This window comes from Frieseomelitta varia, unplaced genomic scaffold, assembly GCF_011392965.1.
Source record: "Frieseomelitta varia isolate USP_RPSP 00005682 unplaced genomic scaffold, Fvar_1.2 scaffold_653, whole genome shotgun sequence".
NCBI classification, from domain to species: domain Eukaryota; kingdom Metazoa; phylum Arthropoda; class Insecta; order Hymenoptera; family Apidae; genus Frieseomelitta; species Frieseomelitta varia.
Window position 1 is genome coordinate 47,279 of NW_025110427.1, and position 27,158 is coordinate 74,436.

A 27,158-nucleotide genomic window follows, 5' to 3' on the forward strand; every position below is an offset into this window, starting at 1 on the left:
AAAGCAATCGCCCTACGAGCCCCTTTTACGTTCATTCTCCGATCGAAAAAATATTCTCAGAAGAAAAATCGACCGTGCTCGAGTCGGACAAAATCGGAGGCCGGCTGCATCTCCATTTCCAGATAGACCGTGGTGGATGTTGTTTTATCTAATTTCAGGGATGCTTGCGGCAGACGAAGATGGAACGAGAGCGACCAAAAGGGGGGTAAACGGGGGGACGGTGCGCCGGTGGATTGGTTGCCGGCTACGACGTTCCCAGAGTACACTGGGAGTTTGTTCTAACTTGCAGTCGGTGCCAGTTCTCCTCAAACAGGATAGATTATATTCCAACGTCTCTCCATTTCGTTCCCGCCTAGCCCGCGAATCGCTTGCGCGCACCGATTGCTCGTGTTTGTTCAATCTAACTCCACTTCGCTGCCGCCATTTCGCTGATTGTGAAAAATATCGCTGGCCCGTTGCGCACGCCACGAGCCTCAGCCATCGACTGCTGGATTCTCCACCCTCGCGAAAGATCCCCCGAGAATACAGCCGAGTCCTCCAAGATCCTAACCGCGCCTGGATTTCCCTTTCAACGCCGTGCTCGCAGTTGTTTTTGATGCAACAAACTGTAAACTGTACGGCGGATTCTTCGATCTCCATTGATCCATGAATCCTCTTGTTTCAACTTGACTCTCGTTTTAAGAACGTTTTAGCAATTTAAAATATTTCCAAGATGGTGTTTTATTTTATTGGTAATATATTTGCCATTTTAAAATAAAATTGCTTTATTTTATATTTGGGGGGGGGGGATCTAGGAAATTTATTAATGACAAGTTTTTTAGGAAACTGAAACACTTGTTAGAAACCTGGGAATCTAGGGAATAATTGATAAAACGCTGCAAAGACAACTTTGGAGGAGATGCACTGCTTCCTAAAAATAAGTAATTTTTTTCATAAGCAATCGCAAAGTAAAACGAATGAATTACCTTCGATTATTCTTTGAAGAATAATGCTTCAATGATTGTCTAAAATTCCCAGATTTAACGGTATCTCGCGTCAGAACGATCGACGAGAATTTTAAAAATTAATAGGGAACCATTCACGGTAGAGAAGAGGGCAGGAAAAATTTGTAGGAAACGGTCGTTTAAAAGAGCTACGAAGGCTTCCGGCAGACTGCAACGCGGACGATATATTCCGCGAAGCCTAGTTAATCCTATCTTTCGGATCTGAATTCGAGGTTTCTGTTATACACCGCGGTTGGCTCGGTCCGCGCGATCAAAGTGAATTAAATCGCGGAGGGCGCGCTATATGCGAGTTTCTTCTCTTTTCTCTCTCTCTCTCTCTCACTCTCTCTCTCTTTCTGTCTCACCCTCTCTCACTTTTTAGTCTACCCCTCAAAAATATTCCAACGGTAGGAAACTGGCGCTCGTTACGACCAATTGAAGTTACCGCGATCCAAGACGCACAGAGAAGTGGAGAATGGTCGAGGAGATAGGTTACGCCGTGAGAATCCCTCGTTTCCGAATGGCCGCAATAAAACTGATGATCCTATTTTATCGGACACGTTAACGGCTTCGTAAATCAATCTCCTCGGCCGTTTCGAATTTAACGCGATGCCGAGTGATATTCACGATAAAGATAAGTGCGTTTGAGAGTATCGTGAGAAAACGTTGTTTCTTTTCCTTTTTAAATATTGGATAAATTTTAGATTGGTTCCAAGTCGAAATGAAAGTTTGTTAATGTTCGAATTTTACATTGAATCGCTGTTGAATTACACTGTTAATTTCTTTCAAGTTTCAGGAGAAACGTTCTCGTGACTTTTTTTCCAAAGCAAGTCCTTCTTTTTCTCATTTATTTCCGCTATCTAGTAACAAGTGCTTTGCTTTCGATATTTCATTTATTCTGCATCTTTACTGTGCATCTCCAATTTTCCCTGAAGCCCGCAATGTAAAGAGTCTCTCTTGCTCATTCGTCTGTGAAACACACACATACACACACACGCGCGCGTGATGCACACGAAGAATATTTAAAATGCTCTCCACTGGCGCGCTACCTGCATCAAACGAAACGAAAGTAGGGACCGTAGATTATATTTAAGTGCATCGCGAACCGGTGTACGTACGTATGTATATATGTATGTACATATGTATGCGTCTGTCGGGTCTCTTGTGAGGAAACACCATTGAAACAGAATTATCGAAGATCGACTAGCATCCTGTGGTCAAAGTAGTCTGCAACATCAAATTAAAATGTCAGCTCACAGGTTAATTATGGTCACTTTAAGGGCCCTTTGAACCCCACGGCGGCGTTAAAGGGTGAGCTGGTTCCACCGGTTCGGTCCCGGTGGAGGTCGAAGGATGATATTAATATCGGCGCGGATGCAGTTTTCCATGGTGCTGGCTGCCACGTCTTTAAATTGAAGTGTATCCAGCGGCGTGGCGTGACGAACTCATAAACTGCATTCTCGCGATCCTTTCAAATATTTAGAGGATCTGGGCGGAGGAACAAAAGAGAGAGAGAGAGAGAGAGAGAGAGTGAGAGTGAGAGGGGGGGGGGGGGGGGGGGAGAGACAGGACGAAGCGCAGGAGGTGTAGGTGGCGGAGGAGAGACTCATCCAAGTTGGCAACTTTCGGTCGTATTAGCTTTTGTATATATATTACCTCATTTGCGAGAGGAAAGCTTATACTTCTACCCCCTGTAGACACTATATAGATATATGTGCACTCACCTAACCACCCACCCCTTTACAATATACTCGTACACGTGCTTCGGCTATATTCCAACCTCGTCGCGAAACCGAGTCGCTTATCGTACCTGAAACTTTTTTCCAAGTCGTCTCTCTATCGAGAAGATGACTTCAGAAATCTAAGAAAAAAGAAAATAATACACACATCCAAAAGAAAAACAGAAAGAAGAAAGATCTTATTTATTCGTGGCCAACTTTTGGTTGAAAGAATCATCAATTGTTGCGAGACTTTCAGCGTTTGTCGGACAAAGTTTCCTGTTTTCGTTATGTGAGTAAGTAGCTAGAAGCAATTGACAATCTTCTCTTGTAAATGTAAAAAATATATAAAATACAGAGAAATTACAGCCATTTACTTCGATGGAAAACCTGACAATCAACGGTCAATTCATTCATCCGATGCTTTTTTTTTAGTGATGTATTCGCGAAGTGCAACGTGTATTCACTTTCAAGTTACGTGACAGAGGGTTAAAGGAAATATTCGAACAAGTTCAACGATTGAGCCAAGGGAATCCAAGAACAACTTTCAGAGAGACCTACCTCAATAAATTCAATCCCCGGTTGCCAACAATTCCGAATATCAGCAGACAGAGGAAGAAAAATCAGGAGACGGTCGGCGTTAATATAACAAACGTGCGGGGGCAGAAAAGCCGGCGAACGGCTAGGTATCGGGTGCATCCGGCAAGTATTGGCCGGCTGTCAGATGGTAGTGGGTAGAGTGGGTAGAGGGCTTGGGTAGAAGGAAGGTACCTATGCGGGAGGTTAGGTCGGAATATAGTTTAAGCTAGACGAATGGGCTGGTGGGTGGCTCTGGAGGCAGAAGAGTGAGCCGAGGCGGGTAGTTTTGCCTGGGTACCTCCGCTCCACCTCGCCAACTACCCTCTCTCCCTCCCACCTTCTCGCCGCTGCACATCCCCCGGTCGTCCCTCCCGAGCCGCTGCCGCCGCCACCGCCGCCCCCCCTCGTTCGTAGTTACTACTCCACCACCTTCTCCACCTCCTCGACGACGCCATACCCTCGTTCATAATATCCTGCACGTCAGACTTTGAAAACTCCAACAATTTCCTCCTGCCGCCTGGTTGGAGAGCCGAAAGAGGAGGTGGGCCGGGGGGTAGCGAGGGGGGCGGCCGGGGCTCAGGGGGGTGGTTTCTACTCCGTGCTACGTGGAGATGGTTCCGTGCCTGCTCTGATGCTGGTGCCGGTGCTGGTGCTCCTCGTCGTCCTCTTCCTCGTCGTCGTCGTCGTCGTCGTCGTCATCGTCGTCGTCGTCGTCGTCGTCGTCGTCGTCGTTGCCGCCGCCGCCGTCGTCGTAGTCGTCGTTCGTGGTGGTAGTGGGTGGCGGTGGTGGTGGCGAACCGACGGTGCGAGGGAGACGAGTTTCGAGTTTATATAAAGTTCGGGCCACATCAATAATTATAAGTAGAGAGCCGAGGCAAGATGGCGCACCGTCGACTGGCAAACCCCATCCCACCACGTGCCAACCGAGTCATTATTCAAACCATCTCTTACTTCCTCTTGTTTCCTTCTCTGTATCGTCCTCAACCTCCCCCGGACCAGACGATCCGCTGCTACCACCGGGGACGAAGTAGGGATGATCGACGTGTCTCTGCCCACCGTGATCGAGAATCGATCTCCTTTCCAGGAAGCTTCGCGTTTTAGGGAACGCACACGGTTGCTTTTGTCAAGCGTGCAGCGGGAATCCGAGATGCGTTGGATGAAGCAGTTGCGTGACAACCTGAAACATGGACTGATTAAGTGTGGTCTAGTAAAATTAGGACGATGGAGAATTTTTAATTGATCGTTCTCGGTATTTTGATATTAGTTCTCGATATTTTGATATGCATTTACTATGGACGACAGTACTCTTTCATTTCTCCAATTTCGAAAAAGATTTCTGGGGATGTGCACCTGTATGAATTATTCAGAAGCCACACCGATCAACTCCATAAATTGAAAAATAGAAGAAAGTACACTTGTTTCTAAAATTTTCCTCGAATTTTATGTCATCTATATCCGATGAATGAGTAATTTGTCGCTTGAAAAACGAATATTATTCGCATAAAATATTGACTAGAAGCTTTTCAGGGGTTTCTAAATCGTAATTTTTTATTCTGAATAAAATATCACCTTTCACACACCGTAACAGGTGTGATGACTGTACGGAATTTATGAGATAAACGTCCCGTTGCCTGCCACATGATCGCAAAATTAAAGATCTCTCTCCTCGCGAGTATTACACGTCCTCGCTTGCGCTCCACGCTAACCCTTCTCCCTTTGGAATTAAGTTCATCCCCTTCTGGAGACATTGTCTAAACTCCTGAAGTTTTGCCTTGTTGTTGGAGAACGTCAAGGTCACCGGTTTCTCTAAACGATAGAAGGTCACTGCGAGTCACTCTCGATATCTCACTCGTTCGATATAATTAGCCTCATTCGACAAAGAAGTCTCGCTGACAAATTTAAGAATTGCAATGAAATATTACGAACAACGATTATTACGAAAATAGGAGAAATGGTTCTTCGGGGCTGTTCAAAGATTTAACGAACCCGGGAATTATTAAGGGGGCTAAAAACACGCGAGGGAAGGCGATAGGAGAACGCTCGGTTTCCTGCAAAGATGACGGTTGATTAATGTTGGGGGTAGTTTCTTACTCACCCCCAGCGCGGTCCGGGATACTCGGTTACAATGGCGGCCGCCACCTTAGATAACGCGCAGAATTAATATCGCGCGTGGAGCGAACTGCTGGCTACGGTTCTACCCTGTTCAATTTATAATTTTAAAGATCCCTCTCCGATATACAGTCCGGCTAATAAACACGAAGAGAAGGGAAATCCTTTGTATATCACGTCGAAACGTTAAAATGCAATTGGATGCTTGCGGACAGTGGAATATACCGTTATTACTCAGACGAAGTGAAAATCTTGAGATTGTTCATCTCATTTCTCGTTCTAGCAATAATATGAAATTTATATGATCTATTTAGCGACTAGTAAGAAAGAATGGGCTCCTGAACGAGGAGATGAGAAATTTTCTGAAGAAATTAATTGAATTTCTACGGACAGTAGAACAAACTGTTATTTATCGGACGGAGAAATTATTCTCAAGAAAAGAGAAGAATTGCTCTTTGTGTTAATTATCATAGTTTCTTGTTAACAATGAATTGATTAGTGACCATAAATAGTTTCTTTGATGAAGGATGAAAGGATTTGTGGAAGAAATTGGTCCAATTTCTATGGACAGTAGAACAAACTGTTGTTTATCGGACAAAGTAAAAATTTTATTTCGCACCACATATTAATTATAAAAATTTGTTGTTACGAGTGAATATTATTGAAACTATTGAACAATTAGTAATGGAGAATGGAATGGAGCGAAGAAGCTAGCCAATTTTATCGAATTTCGACAAAAATCCAATCAAACTTCTACGAACAGTAGAACAAACTATCATTAAATAAACGAAGTAATCATTGTAAGAAGAAATTTTTTCACTAATTTTTCTAATTATGAAAATTCATTTTATTTATTATAAAAAAAAAACTTCTACTGATTTTGAAAGGTTTTACTAGTCGTAGAAAGAAAAGAATCAGAGAATTTTAATTATTATTATATTATTTTAAAAGAATTTTATTATTTTATAAAATTATATTATTTTAAAAGAATCATAGAACAATTTTCCATCAATTAGTCTGTTCGACGAAAATATAATTAAATTTCCACGGTGGACAGTGGAATAGTTCGTCATTAATCAGGCGAAGCAAGCGCTCTAAAAAAGAAGAAAGAAACGTTTAAATTTTTCTCTTGCTACCACTTGCGAAATTTATTCGCCGCAATTAAAAAGCTTCTGCAAGTGTTCAATCGCCTAAAGAGTGATGACGGAAAGGTCCCAGTGGCAAGGGAGAAGAGGAAATTTTTCATCAGCCAGACGGTTTCCTCCGAGTTGGCCAACACTTCCGACGCCAAAGGGTGTTCGGCTGCAGCCGGCCGCATAGATACACAGTGGACCACTGGCCGGGAGATCGGTTCGAATCTGTCCCTAACGTAGTTTTCAGTTGAAACGCAGATCTGGTGTTGCCCTAACTCGACTGGGGAAACTCAGAAATCTAATGCCAGGAGGACACACACAGGCCACGCCAGCCAGCCCCATGTTAACTTTTAATGCACGGGATTAGTGGCGCGGGTGCACGCGGGGCTGCTGCCCAAACTTTGCGCTAATTTGTTCGTCTATTAATCTCGTACTTCCAGCAACTGGTCGCACACTGACTGTGAAAAGAACCAATCGTCCTCTAAGATGATTTTTCCAGTCCTTCCGATCGGTAACGTGCGTGATCGAGCACTCTTCGCGATGATCTTCTTCTTTTTAATAGAAATATTTTTATTTTAATTGAAAACATTGAAATTAAGGTAAAAGTTTAGGATACTATAGCTCCAAATTTGTGCAAACATTTCCGGCCGACAGATATTTCAAGGCGATATTTTAACAAACCACTGGACCGCGAACGTTCGTGCAATTTCTTACGTTTATTAACCTCTTGCACTGGAATGATGTGTCACGCACGTCGAGAATATTTGACTCAAAATTGCAATTTTCTCAATTTTAAGTATATCGAAATATAATCCAGGCAAAAAAAATAATAAATTTATTACTTCTTAGTAATTTCTATCCAGTGATGTACCGATGAATTAAAAAAAAAAAGACGAATTAATATATACGGTCACTCGTTATGGTCCGTGACCTAGTTACTAGCGCAAGAGGTTAACAAAACTGAAGATATTTCACGCCATGTATTTTTATCCATGTCTGTAGCAACAAGTTTCTCGTAAATGTTTCCAACAACACGTTTCGAATTCATGAGAAAGTTTCGTTTCTCAGCGATTAATCGAATTAAATTAAGAGCAAAATGTTTGTTTGAGGTCAGAAAGAAGAAACAGTGATATTCGTGCGATCGCGGATCGAGTCGAGGATCAAGAAGCAGGACAGGAGAGGGATGAGCTCACCCTCCAGCGAATTCGTACAGACAAAGTCGGGACGTGACCAATCTCGTCCGTGTTGAACTGCGGTTTGAACGAATGTTTTGCATTTTACCGCCGCGGGCTAATTTATGTGAGAGAAATGCCACCCTCGTTTCACACCCTCTTAACCGGCAGCTCGAGCGTTTTATTTTCACTTAGACCCGCCGACGAGATTCTCAAACGGCCCTCACCGTGCCTCCTCTCGTTTGTCACGGTTCTTAAATCTTCACCGCGTTTCGAAACTAAATGAAATCGCTTGCAAAATGAATCGTCCGTGATCTCTTGCTTTTCAAAGACGCGGCACAATGGAGTTGTACATTTATCATATATTACACATTTTTTTTTCTCACGTGTGTTTCAAAACTATAATATTTTTAGAAAAATTAGAGAAATTACGTTTCATGTGCTATATGAATCGCTGATCAACTGCATTTGCACTGAAATGTAGAAAGAAATTAACAATTGTTAATATTTCTAACGAATTAATTTCTCTAACATTCTCTCTAAATTTCTAATATAAACAACTTCGTTGATAATTTCTTTTTATTTACCTTGAACTCGTGAAAAAAAAAGAAAGTCCTTTGTGAATCCAGGTGTCGTAAGTTAACCAGGGACACGCGGATACGAAGAAGAGAGTGGACAAAGATAATGGCAATGAAAAACCAGTGAAAAAGAAAAAAGAAAGGCCTATCCTCCCCCACCGGTTATCGCCTATAAAGCCAGTCTTTCACTAGGAGACAATTAAAAAGAGTGTCGGCCAGTAATTTGCGGCGTGGTCAGATTCGCGTGCGAGTTGAAATTAATGTGAGATTCACTGGTGCCGGACCCCGGTTGCCGGAAGAGGAAACGAGAAAGAGAGAAGGAAGAGAAGAAGGAAGAGGAGTTGGTGGTGGGAGGGTATATTTAGCACAAAAAGCCTCTAATTTCCAACGAGGGTGTAAAAACGGGGGTTGGCACCCGGCTCGGTATACGCGGGTTGCTTGTTGGGTCTATAAAACGCCGCTTAGCTTTTTTACCTCCTACCTCCTCTCTCTCTCGTGAGCTCCCGAAGGGGTGGTTTTAACCCCGTTAAGCTGTTTCCCGTCTTTTCCTGGCGTTCCTTTTTTCCGCGGCCGGTAAATTGAGCGCGGACCCTCTTCCCATCCCGTGATCCTTTCCACCGGTTACACGCGAGCCACACTCTCTTCCTCTTCTCTTTTTTCTCTCTCTCTTCTCTCCTCTTTTTTCCTCTCTTCGCCCTCTTTGCTCTGCCATCTCCCACGACACCCTAATTTTCTTCTCTTTTTACACACCATCCGCTGGCTGCCACGAGCCACCCGACCCAGATTCCTCTCTCCCACTCGGACGATTATCTCTGATTTTACCGTGATTGCGTTCGTGCCTTGCCTTCGCTCTTCTCGCTTGGCTCGAGGCTTGGTTCTCTGTTCCTTCCTCCCCGGAGATTAAATGTAAATTTTAAGGACGAGAAATGAGTCGAGTCTCGAACGTAGATTTTTGAAAAAGATTCGAAATCAACGATAAAAAGACTATCCTAACAATCGGACTTGTCTCGTCTCTATCGCTGTAAACGAAAACCTGGGTGCGTGGTTCGAAGCCACTTTCGCCGACGATATCCAACCAGCGCTACGTTACCGCTATTTCAAATGGATAATAGCGCACGGAGAAGGCAACAACTTCCTGGAAGTGGAAATCTCGACCGGCGATCGGACCATTGTCGCTCGACATCCGGTCCAAGAAGCAGTAAACGGTAGTGCCAGCAGGAACGACAGGACTAGCACGGGGGAGGTTGTCCTCCCTAAATGGGGGCCATTTTTAGCCAGTACACCGGCTATCGCGTATCGGTGATTACAGAGGATGCAATACCCATGGGCTCCATCGAAGATGCAACTAGCTGAAAATTCATGGGTCGCACGAAGGAATCGAATATCGCGGTTGCATCGGAACCGATGTATCTCTGGCTCCGTTATTCCCCCGAGGGGGTGAGTCGAGAGGTTGAATCGGAACGACGAACGTTGCTACTCGAAGGCGAAACGTTTCTCCAGGCGGCCGAATAGGTGGTACCGGTTCGTACGTATGTGTATATACATATATGTATTTATATATATATATATATACATGTGTACGGGGAGAAGTGTGGGCCCAGATAGCGGCAGATACCGGCAGCAACGACTACCGAGGTTATAGGTACGAGAAAGGTGTACCAGAAGAGGAGGACGAACCATCCAAGAGAGGACTGGATGCGAGAAGAGGGTCTGGGAGAGAAGAGACGGAGGGGGAGGGGGAGGGGGGGGGGAAGGAGTAAGGTTTGTAGGTGGTAGCTGAGCTAGCTCTCTCTTTCTCCTTCGCTTCTATCTTCTCTCTCTCTCTCTCTCCTCTCTGCCGCTTCTGGCTTTCGAGGCAATATAACTCGAAAATGGTGGCTGGCTTGCGAGTGCCGTTATCATTTCTTAGCCCGGTATCAGCCCGCCCTCCCGGTTATTACTGCACCCCCGGGGCTACGCCATGGACTCTTAGATAAGCCACCCACCGCGAAGGTGTATTGTCTGTTTCACCTACCCTCGCCTTTCTATAGATCTTCCTTCCCCTTTCATCCGACGCTTCTTGCACACGCTTTCTCTTGTTCTCTTCTCTCTTGCTCTTTCTATGCTTCTCTCTCTCTCTCTCTTTCTGTACTTCTCTCGCTATCCTTGCCACTCTCCAGCCACTTCCGACACTCGGGAGATGTATAGAATTGTTTGAGAATCGCCCGAAGCGCCGCGAGATTACTTGGGAAAACGGATATGTCGTTCGCCCGGCACCGGCCGATAGCTACCGAAAAGGATCGATTCTTCCGCGAACCGGACCGACCTGTCCTGCTCTAAAGCGACCTGTTGGAGAACCTTCTTCGCCGGTCTTCTTTCCCCATTGTCTTGGATAATCGAAGGACAAACAGAAGAGGGTGGATCGTTGCAAACCCGGAACTCGTGTCGCGTGACCACGGGCGATAACGCTCGGCTGGTAGCCGAGGTGGGTTTCTTCGAGAGGGAATTAATTCCCGGTCACTGGCGAGCGAGAGGAATGCCCCTGGGTTCCTTACTTTCGCGCAAGGCTCGAATTTATATTTTAATGTGGAGCAACGAGTGGTTATTCGTGTCTCAATGTTTCAGCGAGTACACCCGCGATGTACTCGTTTCCTGTATACTGGTTCTATATTTTCGAGTAGTCCCCGAGAGTGAGGCTTCCGAAGAAGTACACGCAAGCAGTTCGAAAACGTGGGAAAATTCGAAACAAGCAGATCATACTTGTTTCTCCATACACTTTTGAACGTTGAATTTTAATCGCGACATATCAAACTCTTTATAACTATATGTTATCGAAAGCCGCGAGCTTTGTCAAAACCGACAATTAAAACTCGTCCATCTATATGAAAATAGCTTAAAAATCCTCTGAAACTAAAGGTAAAGTCAAACTGCGATGCATACTCGCAACGATTCTCGTTAAATAACAACGACAAGTCGCAATCGTCCACCGATCGAACTCGATCAGGAAATAAATCCGCGAAGGAGGCGGCAATCCGCGGACGAAGAAAGGATATTCCCGTTGAGTCAGAGTCGGAGGCCGAGAGCGCGAGATGGCTTCGAGAGTGCGAACGATTCCAAATGAGGTCGGGCCGACTGACTGATGACGTCATTACTGTCAGGCTTAATGAAAATTTCCGGAAAGTTACCGCTCGCCTCGACTGCTGACGCCATGTTACCTTCGCCGGGGCACAGGAGGCGGGGGCGTGTGTGTGTGTGTATGTGTGCGCGCGCGAGAGAGAGAGAGAGAAATAGAGAGTAAAGAGGGAGAGCGAGAGAGAGGAGGAAAAGGGGTGCAGAAGTGGGTGGTTGGCGCCCGCGAGCGAACGAGAAATTTTACGAGAATTTCCGAGACTAATTTCTCCGGCGCTTTGCGCTCGAGGCAGGCGGGCGTCGTTAATTTCTGACGTTAATTGCTAAACCTGAAGTTTCTAGAAATTTCCTGGGCGCCCCTAACCTCGCCACCCCCTCCCCCTCCCGCCCCTCCCGAACCGGTCTATACCCTACAAGCCAAACCGTTTCGCCGTCTCTCTTTCGCCGCTTACTTCTATCTGCGTGTACGTGTGTGCCGATCCACCAACGCGACTGGGGGGGGTATCCTCTTTCTGGCGCGCGCCGCCGCTCGCTTCGCCCGCTTTTCTGATATGAAGATTAAGCATCGTTTATTCAGGCCCGAAGTCCAGCGTCCGGTGTCGTTCTTCACGAGGCCGCCGAGACACGCGCTCGCCCGGACCCCGTCGCCTTTCCACTCTGTTCTTCGTGAAAAATTGACCGAGAAACGGGAGTAGAAAGTTTTTGTTTAATTAGGAAGGAAATTGGGTGCTCGGGATGTTTTCTTTATCATTTATAGGAACTAAGAGTCTTTCTGCTTTATCCTTCGTCAAAAATTGATCCATCGAAACGGGATCCTCATTTGCTCAGAGAGAGAGAGAGAGAGAAAGCAGAGCGTTTCCGTTCAATCAGGAAGAGCATTAGGTGACCGAGAATTCCTCCAAGAATGGAAGAATGAATTCTTCATCATGCGGAACTTCTTTCGCGCCAACTAAATTTTAATCAGTACTGCCATTGCGTTTTATCCCCCGTGAAAAATTGATTCGTCTACGATGACTCTCGCTAGAGAGAGGACGTTTCTGTTCAATCAGAAGTGAAATTGGGTGACCGAGAAATAAAAGAATCCGCGTCGGAAGTGGAAACTCTTTGTTGTACTTGGAATTTAACGAGGGTGCAGAGACAAGTATTTCATGAATTATTTTGTCAATGAGATAATAAACGATATAAAAACTAAAAATTTCTAACACAGATATATAGATATACAGATGTTGCGAGTCACATAGAAAACAAATTGAGGAAACAGTTAGCTCGAGACATTCTTCTTTCGTTTGACCGACTTTTTCAATCCCTAAAAAAAAAGTACTTCGTCGCACGACCGTGCCGGGAATAACCGCAACAAGATCTCTTGGTCATTGCTCGCAGCGTCGGCAAGGGGTCATCGTAGAAAGTCGACAGAAAGGGTCGCGTTCCCTCGTTGGTATCGCGTAGCAGCAACGACAGGAGGACCGAAACGGGGGAGGGGAGAGGGAGGGAGATGAAATTCGTCGCGATAAAAGGGCGAAAGAGGAAGCGAGAAAGGAAGTTGTTCCTTGCGCCCTCGCCTAGTTGTTTAGTTTTCCGCCATCTTTGTTCGCGCTTAGACGAAACGCGGCAGGAGAAAAGAGGGTGGCTGGCGGTGTAGCGGCGGGTGGAGCAGAAGGGAAAGGAGCGGGTTAATAGCGGGCTCCAGCGGTTCTGCAGCCCCGTCGAGGGTTTTCGTCGTCGCGGCTCTCTCTCTTTCGCACGGCGACAAAACGAGAGAGAGAAAGAGAGAGGGTGGCTAAAAGCGGGAGGGATGGCGGGAACATCGCGTAGCGAAAGAGGGGGAACGACATGCGTTGAAACGACAGAGGGAGAGAGAGAATAGAAAGCTCGTACGAAGGGTGGGAAGAAACAAAGAGAGAGAAAGATGCACGAGTTGGACGAAGAGGCATTTCTGGTAGAAATAGCAAAAGACAGAGACGGGAACGGTGGAAGCGAAAGGCGAAGAGAGGGAGAGAGACTTTACTTACTTACACCCTCGCCGAGACTCTCTCTTTCTCTCTCTCTCTTTCTCTCTCTCTCTCTCTCTCTCTCTGTCCGTGGCCCGAGACGAAACGATGCGAGGTTCGATGCGGAGGAAAAGGAACGTAGGAGCTAGGTATTTCCCGTAGCGCGCGCGCAAAAGGCACCGTAACGATTTTCTGCTCCTTCGAAGGAATATGAAAGGCGATATTTGCGCGAAGCCCAGGACCAGAGAACCGGCGTTCGCCGGGACGAGAGAGAGAAAGAGAGAGAGCGAGAGAGAACGGCAAGGCTCCGGCAGACGAAGAGGGGAAAGGAGATACCGTCGAGCTTCGCTCCTTTCTTACTCTCCATCTCCTCGGCTTTCTCTCGCTCACTCTCTCTCACTCTTTCTCTCTCTCTCTCTCTTTCTTGCACGCTAATGATGGAAAGCGAGGGAGGCTGGGTCGCTCCGGCAAATACCACTCGGGTGGGATTTAAGGGATGAAAAGGGGCAGGAAGCCTTCTTTGCTGCCTCCGGCAGAGAGCTCTTTGATGTCACTCGACCTGCCGCCTAATTTTCACCCCGGTTCAGGCGACCCACTCGAAAGACGCGCGAAAAATTATTAATGCCTCCTTGAGAAGATTATTAATGCGAGAGAATCTGAACGCGACGAAAGTTCAACCGGCGTCGCGTGAAAAATTTATTCGTCCGCGCGCCAACGGTCTTGGTTTTCACCCGCGTCGTTGAAATTTCTTCGTGGATCTTGATCTTCGTTCGATCTTTCTCGCTTCTCACTCCCGGAGGAGTGAATTCTTAACTTAATTGTTATCACTGTCTCTCGTCTTTCGCGAATCCTTTCGTCGACTCGCTGTTTGTGAAATTTCACGTTCAAAAGAGAGAAGTATTTCCAAAGAATATGAACAGCGTTGTAAACGTGTAATTGAATTTCATTTCATCACAAGAGTAAAACAATTCGCCGCAAAAGAACGGGGCAAGGATAGAGGCTTTCGTTGTCGAACGAAAATTTGGAAAATTCAAAGGGAACAGCCCTTTGCCGTCAGGACCTGATGGATGTTGATGTCGTTACCCGGCAATCGCGGCGACGCGATGGCGTGAGCCGGTCGTTTGCTCCAAGTTCGACAGCGCCTAATCCGCGACTCGAAGTAAATCGAATGAAGTCTCGAATTAAATACAGCCCTCTCTGTATTCCGGGCATACCGAAAGGGAGATGCAAGAAGGTGAGGGGGTCGGCGCGGGAAAGAGAGACGGCGAGCACGAGCTGACTCCATGCGAGACGAGGCGAGGCAAGGTTCCTTGTATTTAATTACCAACTCTAAGTCTCCAGCCGGGAATGAGGGAGCTTCCACCCGAGCACACCTCTTCTTCGCCACCATCCGCAACCATCCTCGACCCCACGGTTCCTGTGCCCACAACCTTCTTCCCCCGCCTCCGTCTGTTCTTCCGAATGCCACCACCATCTCCTCTCCTCCCCCTCCCCCCCCCGAGCTTTTGCTACAAACGACACCAGAAGCTTCTTACCTCTTCGTTTCGCTTCTTCGGACCACGGACGATAATTATCGGTTCGTTGCGCGAAGAAAATGCCCCGCGTGCTTGGAAACCGCGGAGCTTCTACCATCGCGCGTCTGACCATGACGGTACGTTTCTACTGGCACTCAACTTGAGGCTGGAGATCGCGGTTTCGAACGTGTACACAGTGAAACACACGTGTACACGTGCCACGTGAAACGTGTATCGGGGAACTGACGATCCGAGTTGTTAACGCGTTAACACGTTTTGTTTTACGTCTTTTAGTATTCGTACGTATCTCTGTATATTATACGCATATTCAGCGTTACGCGTCTTTCAATGTTAGTCTTCAATCTCCACTTAAATTGAACGAGTACACGAACTACTCGAAAAGGCGACTATTCGAAATCGGTTAGCCAAAAGTCTCAAACTCTGAAACACGAGAAGCATGTTCTCATTTTTCCACAAGCAACAAGTTTGAAAATCGTGCGCAGAAAAATAGGAACATTGACCTCGTCAAATTGGCAGAATCTTTCTGACGTTGAAAGACATGATACTAAAAATTCGTAAAGAGCTGAATGTGAATAAACTACGAATACCGCGAAAATATGTATATCGCGAGTGCGACATTGTAAGGATGCATTCGCGAGCGGGGAATAAGAAGGGTAGGAAAAGGGGAATTTTCGCCTCGCGAGCAGGGAATCTCGATAGCGAGGGATAACGTCTTGAGGGCAAGCGGCCCGACGACCCGGACGACGTAGATAGGGGAGGTGAGCTCCTTTGCGAACCTACAGGGCAAATGCAGGTTTCAGGTTGCTTCACGTGCACAATTACCGGGCACAGGATGGGCGCGGGCGGGAATGAAATTTCGTCTTGTGTAGCGGGAGCAAGCAAAGTGTGCGCGCACCCTCTCCGTTCTGCCTCGGCCTGGGGAATTGAGTTTCGCCACGAGAGAGCGAGGAGACTGCCGCGGAGCCGGCTCCGTCGAGATAGAGAGAGCCCCCGGTGTGCTGCGAGAGCGCGCACCTCCAGACGAGAGAGAGAGAGAGAGAGAGAGAGAGAGAAAGAGAGACGAGGAGAGAAAGGCCTCTGGCTGGCTGGATGGGCTGCCGTAACACTGTTATTGCCAATAATGGCACGACTACGCGCGTATATGTCTCGCGCCGGTTGATCGAGAAATTGATTTATGAAAAGAAACGCCTCGGACCGATCGTACGTTTCCATTCTGGGCGCCATCCATTTATCATCCTGGATCCCAGCTGCCGATTCCTCCGCGAGTTCTTCGACCCGTTACTACCTGCACCGTGCTCCACTGGCTCTCCTCTCTTGACGGTTCCGTCTTTCAGACGTTGTACATAGTTAATGTTATTTCCATCCTTTCATGTTTTCTCAGCACCTTACACTTTTTATCGACAGTTTGTAGCTGCCATTTGATCAATTTATGATTTGTAATATCGTACGATCCTGTACGATAGTTTCTATCGGCTGATTCGTTTCTTAACCCGTTGCGCTAGCAACTGGTTCGCGGACCACAACGAGTGACCGAACCGTGTACAATGATTCGTCACTTTCTTTTACTTTCGAACCCGTCGGTATGATATCACTAGGCAGAAATTATCAAGAAGCAACAAACTTATCATTTGTTTTGCCTCGATTACATTTAAATGGACTTGAAACTGAGAAAACGTTGCAATTTGGAACAAAAGTTTCTCAACGTGCGTGGCACGTTGTTCCAGCGCAAGAGGTTAAACAATGTAACGTTCAAAAGAATCACTTTGCACGCGATCAGCCAATAAAATATGTCTAATAGAGCAATTAGAAAGAGGAATCAGGCGTTTTTTTTCCAATCACGGAACCAGCTTTACTTTGCATTGAACGTTGTCAAGGAACACCCACAGGTCGATGGGTGAATGAATTGAACGAAAGCTAACAACCTGGCAAAAGGAAGAAATGCCCAAGAAACTTCCCTCGAACGAAGGAAGGAGCAAACCGAGGGAAGGAGGAAGAGATGGGAAGAGGCAAAGGTGGATGCTGCGCCCGGAAAGCTAAGGAAAGGAAAACAGCGGACGTAGCCAAACAGAGCCGCTAACGTCGTTGGAAACTTGAGCGGGACCGGCACAATAAGACGGCTCAATGAAAAGCGTCCTTTACTGTGGCTGCACCGTGAATGCTTATATGCCGTGTTCTCCGGCCGGTGTTCGCCTCTCTCTCTCCCGCTCGCCACGAATCCAGCTGTTTCCCTCGGATCTCTCTCTTTCTCTCTCTCCCGATGGTGTGCTCGTGGCCCGTCGTTTCGTCGTCGCTATTTGCGCGATATCTCGCTCGTTGGGCGCCGGCTCAGCCAATGAAAGCGCGCGGAGGCGAGCTTTTACGGCGTTCTTACGGCATGGCGGGGATCGCTGAGGGTGGCTGGAAAGAGGTTGAGGCGGAGGGAGGGAGGACCGCTGCCTCCGCAACGTTCTTATTGTTTCAGCCACCCCGTGCCACCCTCCTTCCTCACTCTCTCCCACCCCCACACCCTCCCGCGTCTCCACTCCGCGCAACCACCCCGCAGCCTCGGCAACCACCCTACCGGGTACTACTCCACCACCAGGTTTACTCCCTCTTCTCAGCGCGCCGCGGCACTGTGCTTAGAATTTTAATGGACCGGCTTAGAAATTGTTGGCGGAATTAGATTTTAGGACGAGATTAGGCGGGGCTGGCTTGCGAAATTACTGCAAGGAGCAGCAGGAGGAGAGAAAACGGAGGCCGCGGGTGGATAGCTTTTGCCGAGGAAGACGTGAGTGGGTGGGTGGGTGGGTGGTGTGCCTCGCCGACGAAAGAGGCCTCACCATGAATTTATGCCATTGTGGAAAGAGCACGCGGCCCTTGCTCGTGAATCTCGGCTTGCTTCGTTGAATTTCCAAAAGGGCGGGGCGGCGGAGGGGGGAGGAAAGGTTGGGATAGCACGCCGAATTTTACGATCGACCTTGCCATCCGGCTTCGCGCCCTTTCAAACTGTCGAGGATTCTAACGGAGGGGCGGGAGATTCGCGACGCGCGCGATTTTCTCATCGTTGCTCGTCGATTGACGATCAGTCTTGCGCTACATCTTAATTAATCATTCCGTAATTACGTTACGAAGGTTGCGTGACATTCACGTATCAAAGATCCTACTCTTCGTCTGTCAGTTGCAGTATTATAAAAATATGGAGAGATTTGTTGATAGTAATTAGCGGTTCTCGGTTACAGTTAATTAAAAATCGCTTCCTCTTGTCGAACAGCTAAATTTATGGATACTCGAACAAATAAATATTTTTTAATAAATATACGTACACCACGTTAAAAAATACTGGACTATAAAATTGTCGATCTTCGAACTCCTATAACATCGTGGAGAAAAATTGTAGAACACTCTTCAACTAGGTAAAACTAGGAATTAAAAGTGACGCTTCTCTTTCCTCTAAAATTCAGATTTTACAAATCTGAACGATTCTACGCAGTTTAAAAAGTTCCAGGACTCAATGTGTGATTTTACTTTCAATCAATAGCGTGCGAAAATTGAAATTTTATTGTGTGTCCTAAGTAAAACAGAATTTTGAATTTCATCTTCTAGAATCCTTTAATTCCTCGAAAGAAACAGATGCTAATAATGAAGACAAATGAAAATAATAACCAATTTTCAAGGCGATAATCGTCGTGATTGGTCCTCAATTTAGAAAATTTCGCCAATCAGTATTACATTACCAATTATTATTTATTACTTCGAATTTTAAAGAAGTACTTCGAGATAAGAAGAGACATCGTCTTCCAGAATTATACAAAAAAAATATATAAATGAACGAAGACACGAAGAGGAAAGTATGTAGGTAGGATACTAATCGAGTTTCCAGGTGATAATTATCGTCATTGATTCTCGCCCAAGGAAATCTCAGTCGTCTTTCGATACCCTTCTCCCTTGGTCCTCCTGGCGTCGCACGGATGAAACGGCAAGACGCGAGCAGAACGGAGAGACGCAAATAGGGTGAACCGGCCCCCGCTGGTGTTTGAGTTTGAAATTACGAAGCGAGAGAATTTATATGCCTGTGCCGGCTGTTCTTGCGTGGCATGGTAGAAGTTTCATTTATTTAAGGCAACTTGTACAAAAGCGAGGAGGAGGAGAAGCAACCCCTTGAGAAGAGGGTGAACGTCGGGATTTCGCTGACTGTCGCACCCTCTACCTCCCTCACCCCCTTCCGCCCAGTTCGCTAGCTTTCTTCCGCCACGACTCAACTCGACTTACCATGGGAATTTGAGTGGTCGAGCGCCTTATGCTCGTGTCAACCGCGCGAGGTCAACCTCGTATTTCAACCCTTGAACCGGGAAAATTTAATGGGAAGCCGAGAGAGTGACTCGAACGCCGACACCGATTTGTAAAGGTTAACAAACCATTATTAGAAACATGGACTTTTGGATTTTGCAATTCTTCGAGTGTAATTTCTTCGTGCAATTCATTCTTTGGAGAAGAGTATTTTATTCCGGAAGAATTTGCGAGCGTTCCGAGGAGGACGAAATTACATAACAAAATGGAACCTACGTGTTTCCAGTAATAAATGCCTGCTAGCTTCACACAAACGACACTTATATCTTTTCATCTGATCGACGAAACCTTTATACCACTGTTGAAACGACGCAGTCAATTGTCAATGCTGCACTGTTATCGTTAAGTAGACACGTTTCTGTTGACGCATTCGAGGCCGATGACACGACGGTTCGAAAGAAATAACGACGACTTCTCGAAAATTAAATATCCTGAATTTTTACAACATAACATTCATTGCTATTGATACTAACTATACGACTCTCGAGGATGAATTGAAAGGGCAATAAGCATGCACTTTTCGAGTAGCGATCATATCAAATGTAGACAGTTACATTCTCTTAATGAAATGTAAAATTTCGAATTCGAAGGATACATATATATACCCACACAAAGTCGCTTCATTGGAAAATAAAACGTGCTCGAAACTTCGTGGGTGAACTACGGTGAAGCTGGAGATGATCGACGACCTGCTCGAAGCGAGACATTTGACCCAGAAGGATGCTCGTTTATCCTTCGCGAGTTCCAGTTGGAGGTGAAAGACGAAAAGGTGGATGAAACAGCGGTAATGACAGAAGGGGTTGGGGGGGAGGGGAGGGGGGAAGGTGTTCGAAACCGGTCGCTTTGAGGCAGTTGCGCGGCGAGATGCAACGAGACGACGTGCCCCGAAGTTCTTCGAGGTATCTCCGACGCCAGGACTTGCGTACCCTCCGCGTAGACTCCTCTGTTCCTTCCAACGGAATGCTCTGTCTCTCGCCCGTGCCCGTCCTACCCTGCAGCCCGTGTCCTCTGCCACGGGCGGCTTTGTCTGCAACTTCAGAGCCGGGTGTTTCGCGATTATAATTTAACGACGCCGGCAACGAAGCGAAGTTGGCCCCAGAAATCAATGCGCACCGCCGAGACAAAAGCCGTCGACGACAGAAAGTCGGAGAGAGAATGAGACAAGGGGCCAAGAGGGTGAAAGAGCGAGACCGCGCGGACCGCTAAGTAGAAAGAGGACGAAGACAGAGCGCGCGGGAGGTGAGGACCGAGGAGAGGGCTGTTTTCACAGAATATAAGGGAGCCGCGTCTCGAAAGGGAAGGAGACGACGCGATACTTCGAATCGTCTGGATCGAATCTGTTTGCCAGGAGATCGCTGTTTTCAACGAGCGTTTCGAAATATCGACGTGAAACCGTGTGTCGAGGAAAACTGGAAATCCGTGTTCTTCATGCACGTCAATCCTCAACCTCTTGCGCTGGAATGACGTGCCAAGAATTTTTTATCCCAAGATTGCAATATTTTCTCAGCTTTAAATATACTGAAGTATAACCCAGGCAAAATTATTGAGAAGTAATAAATAATAAGTGTATTACTTTTCAATAATTTCTATCCAACGATATCATACCGGCGAGTTCAAAAAGAAAGCGACAAATTATTGTATACGGTTTGGTCACTCGTTATGGTCCGCAATCAGCTGCCAGCGCAAGTGATTACGGACCATAATATATGCGTGTCTTTTGATTCGAGGAATCTCCGTTTTATACTTTCGAATGTTTCTGCCATTGTATCGATAAATTAAATTTACTGCTTGTGAAAGGTACTTACGATTATGTTTCCGAAACCTCTAGATACATTCCTGACCATAAGTCACCGAACATTTTCTCACTTTGAACAACACGACTGTTACAACATTAATTGTTCTTAAAAGAAGCAAAGGGAACAAAAATATAGGCCTCTTGAGAATGAAAGTTAGCTCAATTTAACTAATACTATTTATTATGTTTCCCAATGAATTCAATTTTAAAATCAGATAATAATTTCGGCTAATAAATTGATTTGATTTCGTCGAGTCTTCAATAGTGATCGATTTTTGACAGAAAAGTTAAAAGAAAAAAAAAAAATTCTATCGTTCCATGTGTGTGTGACTGAATTGATTAGAATTGACAGAAATAAAATGAAAATTCCCGTTTGGTTTCTTTCTTGGTCGATTGTAGATTGAAATTGAGAAGAAGGGGATAAAACGATGGCGCTTAAGAAGAAATGGAGACCGACGAACGTTTATGGTATCGTTTGCTCGTTGCACCCTCTTTCGATCCAGTGCACGACAGGGACCACCCCCAATTCCTGAACGACGCAGGCACAGACGCCAGGCATTTGCGGCGGGTATTAAGAAATCTCTGCGGACGTTTGGCGGTCGGCCAACATTCCCAGCGAATTAAAATACCGTGCCGAACGTGCGGGGTGTCTCGCATTGCCGAGGTTTTCCTAGTTGCCACAAAGTACCAAACGATCTGTCTTCCAAAAACGAAACCTCCCTGCCGATAAAACGACCAAGTGACGATAAAAACTGTCACACGCGAAACCTCGGTCTTTGTTACTAGATTCTCGATTATCAATCGATCGATGGACGATAATTTTAATTTTTGCGAATGTCAGACATACTTTCATGGAAAGTTGTCTTTGAGATTCGAGGAATATTTGACGTTTTGGATTTGACATTAAGCGACGACGCTATTACTATCATCGGGCATTTCAGCGTTCGTAGCCGAGATCATGAGAAATTCGTAAAATTGATAATAGTAATTTTTTCCTCCGTCGGGATAAGGAAACTTCTGCTACTTTAAAAATCGTCAAGGACCAAAGCTATACACTATTTCTGATATATGTGTCTTCGTTTTTCCATTATTCAATAGTCTTCCGTGAATTCGAAGATCATCGAGGGCACCACCGAGAATCAGGACGCGAGGTCCATGTTGTTAACAATTAACGAAGCTCCTTTCGCTTCTTTACTCTCTTTTCTTTCTCGAGTATACGCGTTCCTCGAGTATCTTCGTTGCGCTTCACCCCGCGGGGAGTCTCGCGCGCGCGCTCGAGGATAATCAAGAGACTCTATTGAGGATCGGGTCGCGACGATATTCGGTATTCATTGAAACGGTACGCCTCCGTTGCCGCGTTTTGCATCGGCAAAGACAGAAAGGGAAGTCTTGTCCTTTGCAGTGAGAAAGATTCAGACCGGATTCTCTCGTATTCCAAACCAGTTCGTAGCTTTCAGCTCTTGTGCACGCTCTCTCTGTTTCCTCCCCCTTCTTCCCTCCCTCTCACTCTCATTCTCTCTCTCTCTCTCTCTTTCTCTCTCTCTGTCTGTCTGTCTCTTTCTCGCCCTCTCTAGTCGCGCCTCTCTTCACAGAGAAGATATTTCTCCGTAGGAGCTTCTCGCAGAGTGAATGCTCCTTAATTTCCTTTGAGCCGTTTGCTCCGTAGTAAAATCCACCCTCCCCCTCCCTCCCCCAGCCTTCTGTCCGCCCTTCCTCCGCTTTTCTAGGCAGACCCCCACCTCCTCCCCCTCCCACCCACCCCGTTCGCCGTGCCACGGCAACTGCTCGTCGCATAACCGTCGCCAGAGCTCGATGCTGACGCCAGCTCTCTATTCCCTCTCTTTCTTCAGCCCTGCAGCACCTCCTAGCCCAAGCCTTATTCTGTAATTTCGTTTACAAATGAAAGGGCCGCGAGCTACGACTTTGTAGCGCGACGGGTTACGCGCGACTGCAAACGCTTCAGTCCGTGACTCTCACCGAGGGCACCATCCGAGCGAGAGGCTCTCGGTAGCTTGAAAACCCGTCTCCTTCCGTTTCCTTAACGCGCGATGCCTCCCAGGTCTCTCTACTCGTTCCTAGACGACCGTTTCTACTTCTGTCAACCAGCCACCGCAATAGTAATTCACCCGTTATCGATAATGGCATTCGCCTCCCCTGTGTTATTATCGTTATTATCCGACGAGGTGAAACGATCGGTGATAGGTTTCAGGATTGGCGAACGCGTCGCGATTACGTTCGGAAGTTTTGCGTGTTTCGAGGAGAAGGGTGGGAATTGAGAAGGCGAGAGCGGTGGATGCAGACGTTCGAGAATCGGGGAAACAGGTTTTGTTGAAAGTTACGTGGACTGAGATTTATCGTTTTATGTGCTATACGCGTATTTACGTATCTCCAACTTATTTGCGAAAATATCAGTGAAGAAAGAAAAGATCCCTTCTTCCTCTCGCCGATGCAAAATCATTAATTTTCTAAATTCACTTGCGACACTTTTGAGTGAGAAATCATACACACATATAATCACATTATATTAGACCAAGTATTTTTTTTTTTTTTTGTGTGTAGAGGCGAATTTTTCGTGAAAAAAACTTTATTGGACAATATATTGTTCGACTGTTTTTCACAATTTCGCGTTCAAAGACGTTCTTGTTTCTTTTTCGACAAAAGACTATTCCAAGAACAACTTGATATTCTCAGAAATTTAGCAAACCAATTCTGACACTGGCGCAGTTTTAAGGCTTCTTCGCTATAACACGTCAGGTAATTTTTTACGAGCTCGCACAGCTCAAGAAAAATATGACGAAAATGTTCGAAAATTGACGCCGAACAAACACTTCTTAACGCGAGATCGTGCATTTTCTTTCTCTGAAACAATCTCGATAGATATCAGATTGCACAGTAAATGATTTGCAATGAGTGACATTTTAAAAATATACATCTACATAAAAACATGTAATTACTTTTCGGCCAATCCAATAAATAAAACGGCATCAACGAAAAGAGGAAAAATAGAAACTGCTTGGTGTACGATTGAGTCTTCACTGACACAGGAATGTTTCGTGCGAGTGCTGCGAAGGTGCATTCACGCGAGAGACGTGAATGAACGAACGTGAAGAAAGAAAGAAAGCGGAAGGTGACTCGCGAGCTGCTCGGAAGCACGGGAAAACAAGGGAAGGGTGAATAATTGGAAGGGACGGGGAACGGTCTGGAGCGAGTCAAGGCGAGCAATTTGTCTCGAAAACCGAGTCATCCGTTTCAGAGATTTTCGCAAAGCGCAATTTCTACCATAGGAAAAGCAATAAAGGCAGCATGGAAGGGTGAATTCCCGATGAAGCTTCGCAAGCAAGGCGGCATGCTTGAGAGCGCTCTAGAAGCACCATTGCCCTCATCCTGTTTTTCATCCCTTATTTTGCCAGAGGGGGTAGAAGAGGGTCGGTAAGACGGGGGTGGCAGTATGGCCGCTTTACTCCGGGACTCCGCCCTCGAGTGGCTTCCCTCGAAAGGGGAGAGAACTTGGAAAACCTGACTATCCTACAGGGTAGTACAAAGTACGTACTTACGGAGTAGCGCGAAACGAAATGGGGGCGAAGCAACCGCCTAGCGGGTGGAGGCTGGGTGCAAAACGTCGTCCCCGGTGCGCGGCATCTAGCAAGCGTTTGCTATGCGCTACGTGTTTATTTTTATCGCGTCGCCAACTGCTATCTCAGGCCATCTTCAACGAATGTTAAACGTCCGACGAATGTAAACTTGAAATGATGATGAAGGGACCGAACTCGAAGAAGAGACTTGTTAATTCCCTGACCTCTCTTCGTTTTGTTCTAATTTGATCCAACCAGTGGTATAAATACGCGAGAGAAGAGACAGAATTGAATAAAAAATGATCACCTTGGGAGAAATATAAATTTCATTGAGAAAGGTCTTTCTTTTTTTTTTTTTTTTTGTTTGTTTTTTCCTTTGCTTCGAAAAGATAAGAATTCTAGAGAGGCTACGTCGATAGTTGAATCGAAATGACAAAGAATTTGGATATTTAATGTTGATATTTTTTACTTTGTACAGAAATAAAGTCTAATCAAAAGGGCATGTGTCGATAAATCGAAACAAGAAGGGAAACTAACTGAAGGTAATCAGTTAAAAATTACACGGTCTTGAAATTTTTCTCGATATTTTAAAAAAATACAGATACTAAAATTGCACCCTCTTTATTTCGTAAAAATAAGAAGAAAAAAAACTAACGAAGAAGGACCGCTCGAGATAAGAACGAAGATTAACAAAAAAGTTGGCAATTGAATACTGTACTACCTTAGTTTATCCATGTTTGGTTATCAAGCTGAACGAGTCCAATGGACGAAGCACCGACGATCACGGGTCAAAATCGTAAACTGACCAAAGGACGGGCACGCATCCGGGAACTGGTCAGTTTCTGGTGCCCCACTCTTCCTGTTTCCCCCTAAGTGACCGGCCAGACCCCTGGATATGTGGGAAAGAAAACCAGTTTCCATGCTGGGATAGCGGGCCAAGAAAGATGGACAATCGGCTGGAGGTCAATCTGACTCGGACAGGACAAGAAAGAAAAGAAAAAAAAAAAAAGAAAGAATGGAAATCGAAGTGAAGGAGACGAGACGTAAACCTGTTCTGGGTCAATCTGTGGCCCTTCTGACCCAGAGAAGGGATTCTTCCCCCCCTTTCCACCCAAAATCCCAACGCCTTGTCGTATCCATCGCGTAATCGGTGGGAAAATGTTCACACTTTCTCGATGATATATTTTCGGGCAAAAATTTCGATACTTGCAAGCACGGTTTAGAATCCTCAGAAACTGCAGTGTTCTGTAACATAATGATTCACACATATTTAGATTATTTCAATAAATATTCTTCACTCGTTTATACTATTATTTGGGCAATAAAAAGGTGAAAGTGTATCGAAATATCGAGATGTATTCCAAGCTTCCATTTCGAGTATCTGTTTCCTTGAAAACTTATCACCTCGGAATAGTCCGTCTCGAAATTTCAATCTTGATTTTAATCTTATTCCTCGCGGCAAAATTATATGGCAGTCGACGAAAATAGAAAATTCAGAATATTTCTGGAATTTCATTTACGTTGCCGCGGTTTCGTCCGAAAGATTTTGGATAACATTGGCGAACGAAGTAGAGCCACGTTTAGGCAAATTTGTCAAGGTACAGATAATTCGTATCACACAATCATATAACTTTCTTCAATTCTTACTATTTCTCGTTCCAATGTGATAGTGAACGAAAGAAAGTACGAATTGATATTTGTCGCTGTGATATTCTAACATTTTTAATATTTATGATGTAGATAATAATCATAAGTAATTAATATTGATAATTACGATATACATATTGATAACAAACATACACTGAAAACTCTTGTATTTATTTCAAAACTGGCGAAATTACATTAGGTATGTATATTCTATGCAGCAAAGAATTTCGAAAGTGACAATACATTAACAATTATGCTATAAAATATACGTGAGTTGAAAAACAGGAGAAATTAAAAATAAAAATATTCGAAATAGATAGGGAAACCGTCCAAATAAACAGACTCGATCGATAAATGTTCAGTTAATGCAACATTACCTATATCACCATTATCCGCCCCAATGAACCAAGTTCCATCTGCCTAAAGATACATCTCTTTACTAACGAACGATAGTCTTCCAACGCGATACAAATTTTTCTTCGCGTGAAGGATCGACCATTGATTTTACCGGGGACAAGAGAGACCGGATTTGCAGCCGGACAGTTGGGACCAGTTTCGACGATTCGGTTTCGTGGCGCCTATTCGGGTAGGACGTCTAGTTCGACCAGTTTTCAAATATTTCTGGGACAGGACAATGTCCAGAGGAAGCGGCAGATGCGGCGTACGATGAAAGAGCCCGCGCTCCCCCGAATGAAATTTACTTTTTGATTCAAATGTCTCGCAGCGAAAAGGATTTATCGCGAACCGGCCGATCGAGAGACCTCCTTTTCCCATCGGTTCCTTCCTTCGAAACCGTACGAAAAGGACAGAAGGGAGAAAACGAAAGAGAGAGAGAAAAGAAAAAAAAGAAAATAAAGGAAGAAGGAACAACGACTCGCGACGTACGTGTCACGTCTGTGAAAATAATGGAGAGTT

General features: G+C 45.6%; 1 protein-coding gene across 2 annotated transcripts; it reads right to left on the bottom strand.

Annotated features, from left to right (window-relative positions):
* Positions 1–1,789: 1,789 nt before the first annotated feature.
* Positions 1,790–25,357, bottom strand: LOC122534977. Of its 2 annotated transcripts, XM_043666109.1 has the most exons (3): positions 25,318–25,357; positions 4,337–4,457; positions 1,790–1,952 (listed from the first exon to the last, which is right to left on the bottom strand). In XM_043666109.1, the coding sequence occupies exons 1-3, from the start codon at positions 25,329–25,331 to the stop codon at positions 1,890–1,892; spliced, it is 198 nt and encodes a 65-aa protein (XP_043522044.1). In that variant the 5' UTR covers positions 25,332–25,357; the 3' UTR covers positions 1,790–1,889. The 2 variants fall into 2 exon arrangements, with proteins under 2 accessions (XP_043522044.1, XP_043522043.1); XM_043666108.1 differs by lacking the exon at positions 1,790–1,952 and having other exon boundaries at positions 2,557–4,457.
* Positions 25,358–27,158: the final 1,801 nt, after the last annotated feature.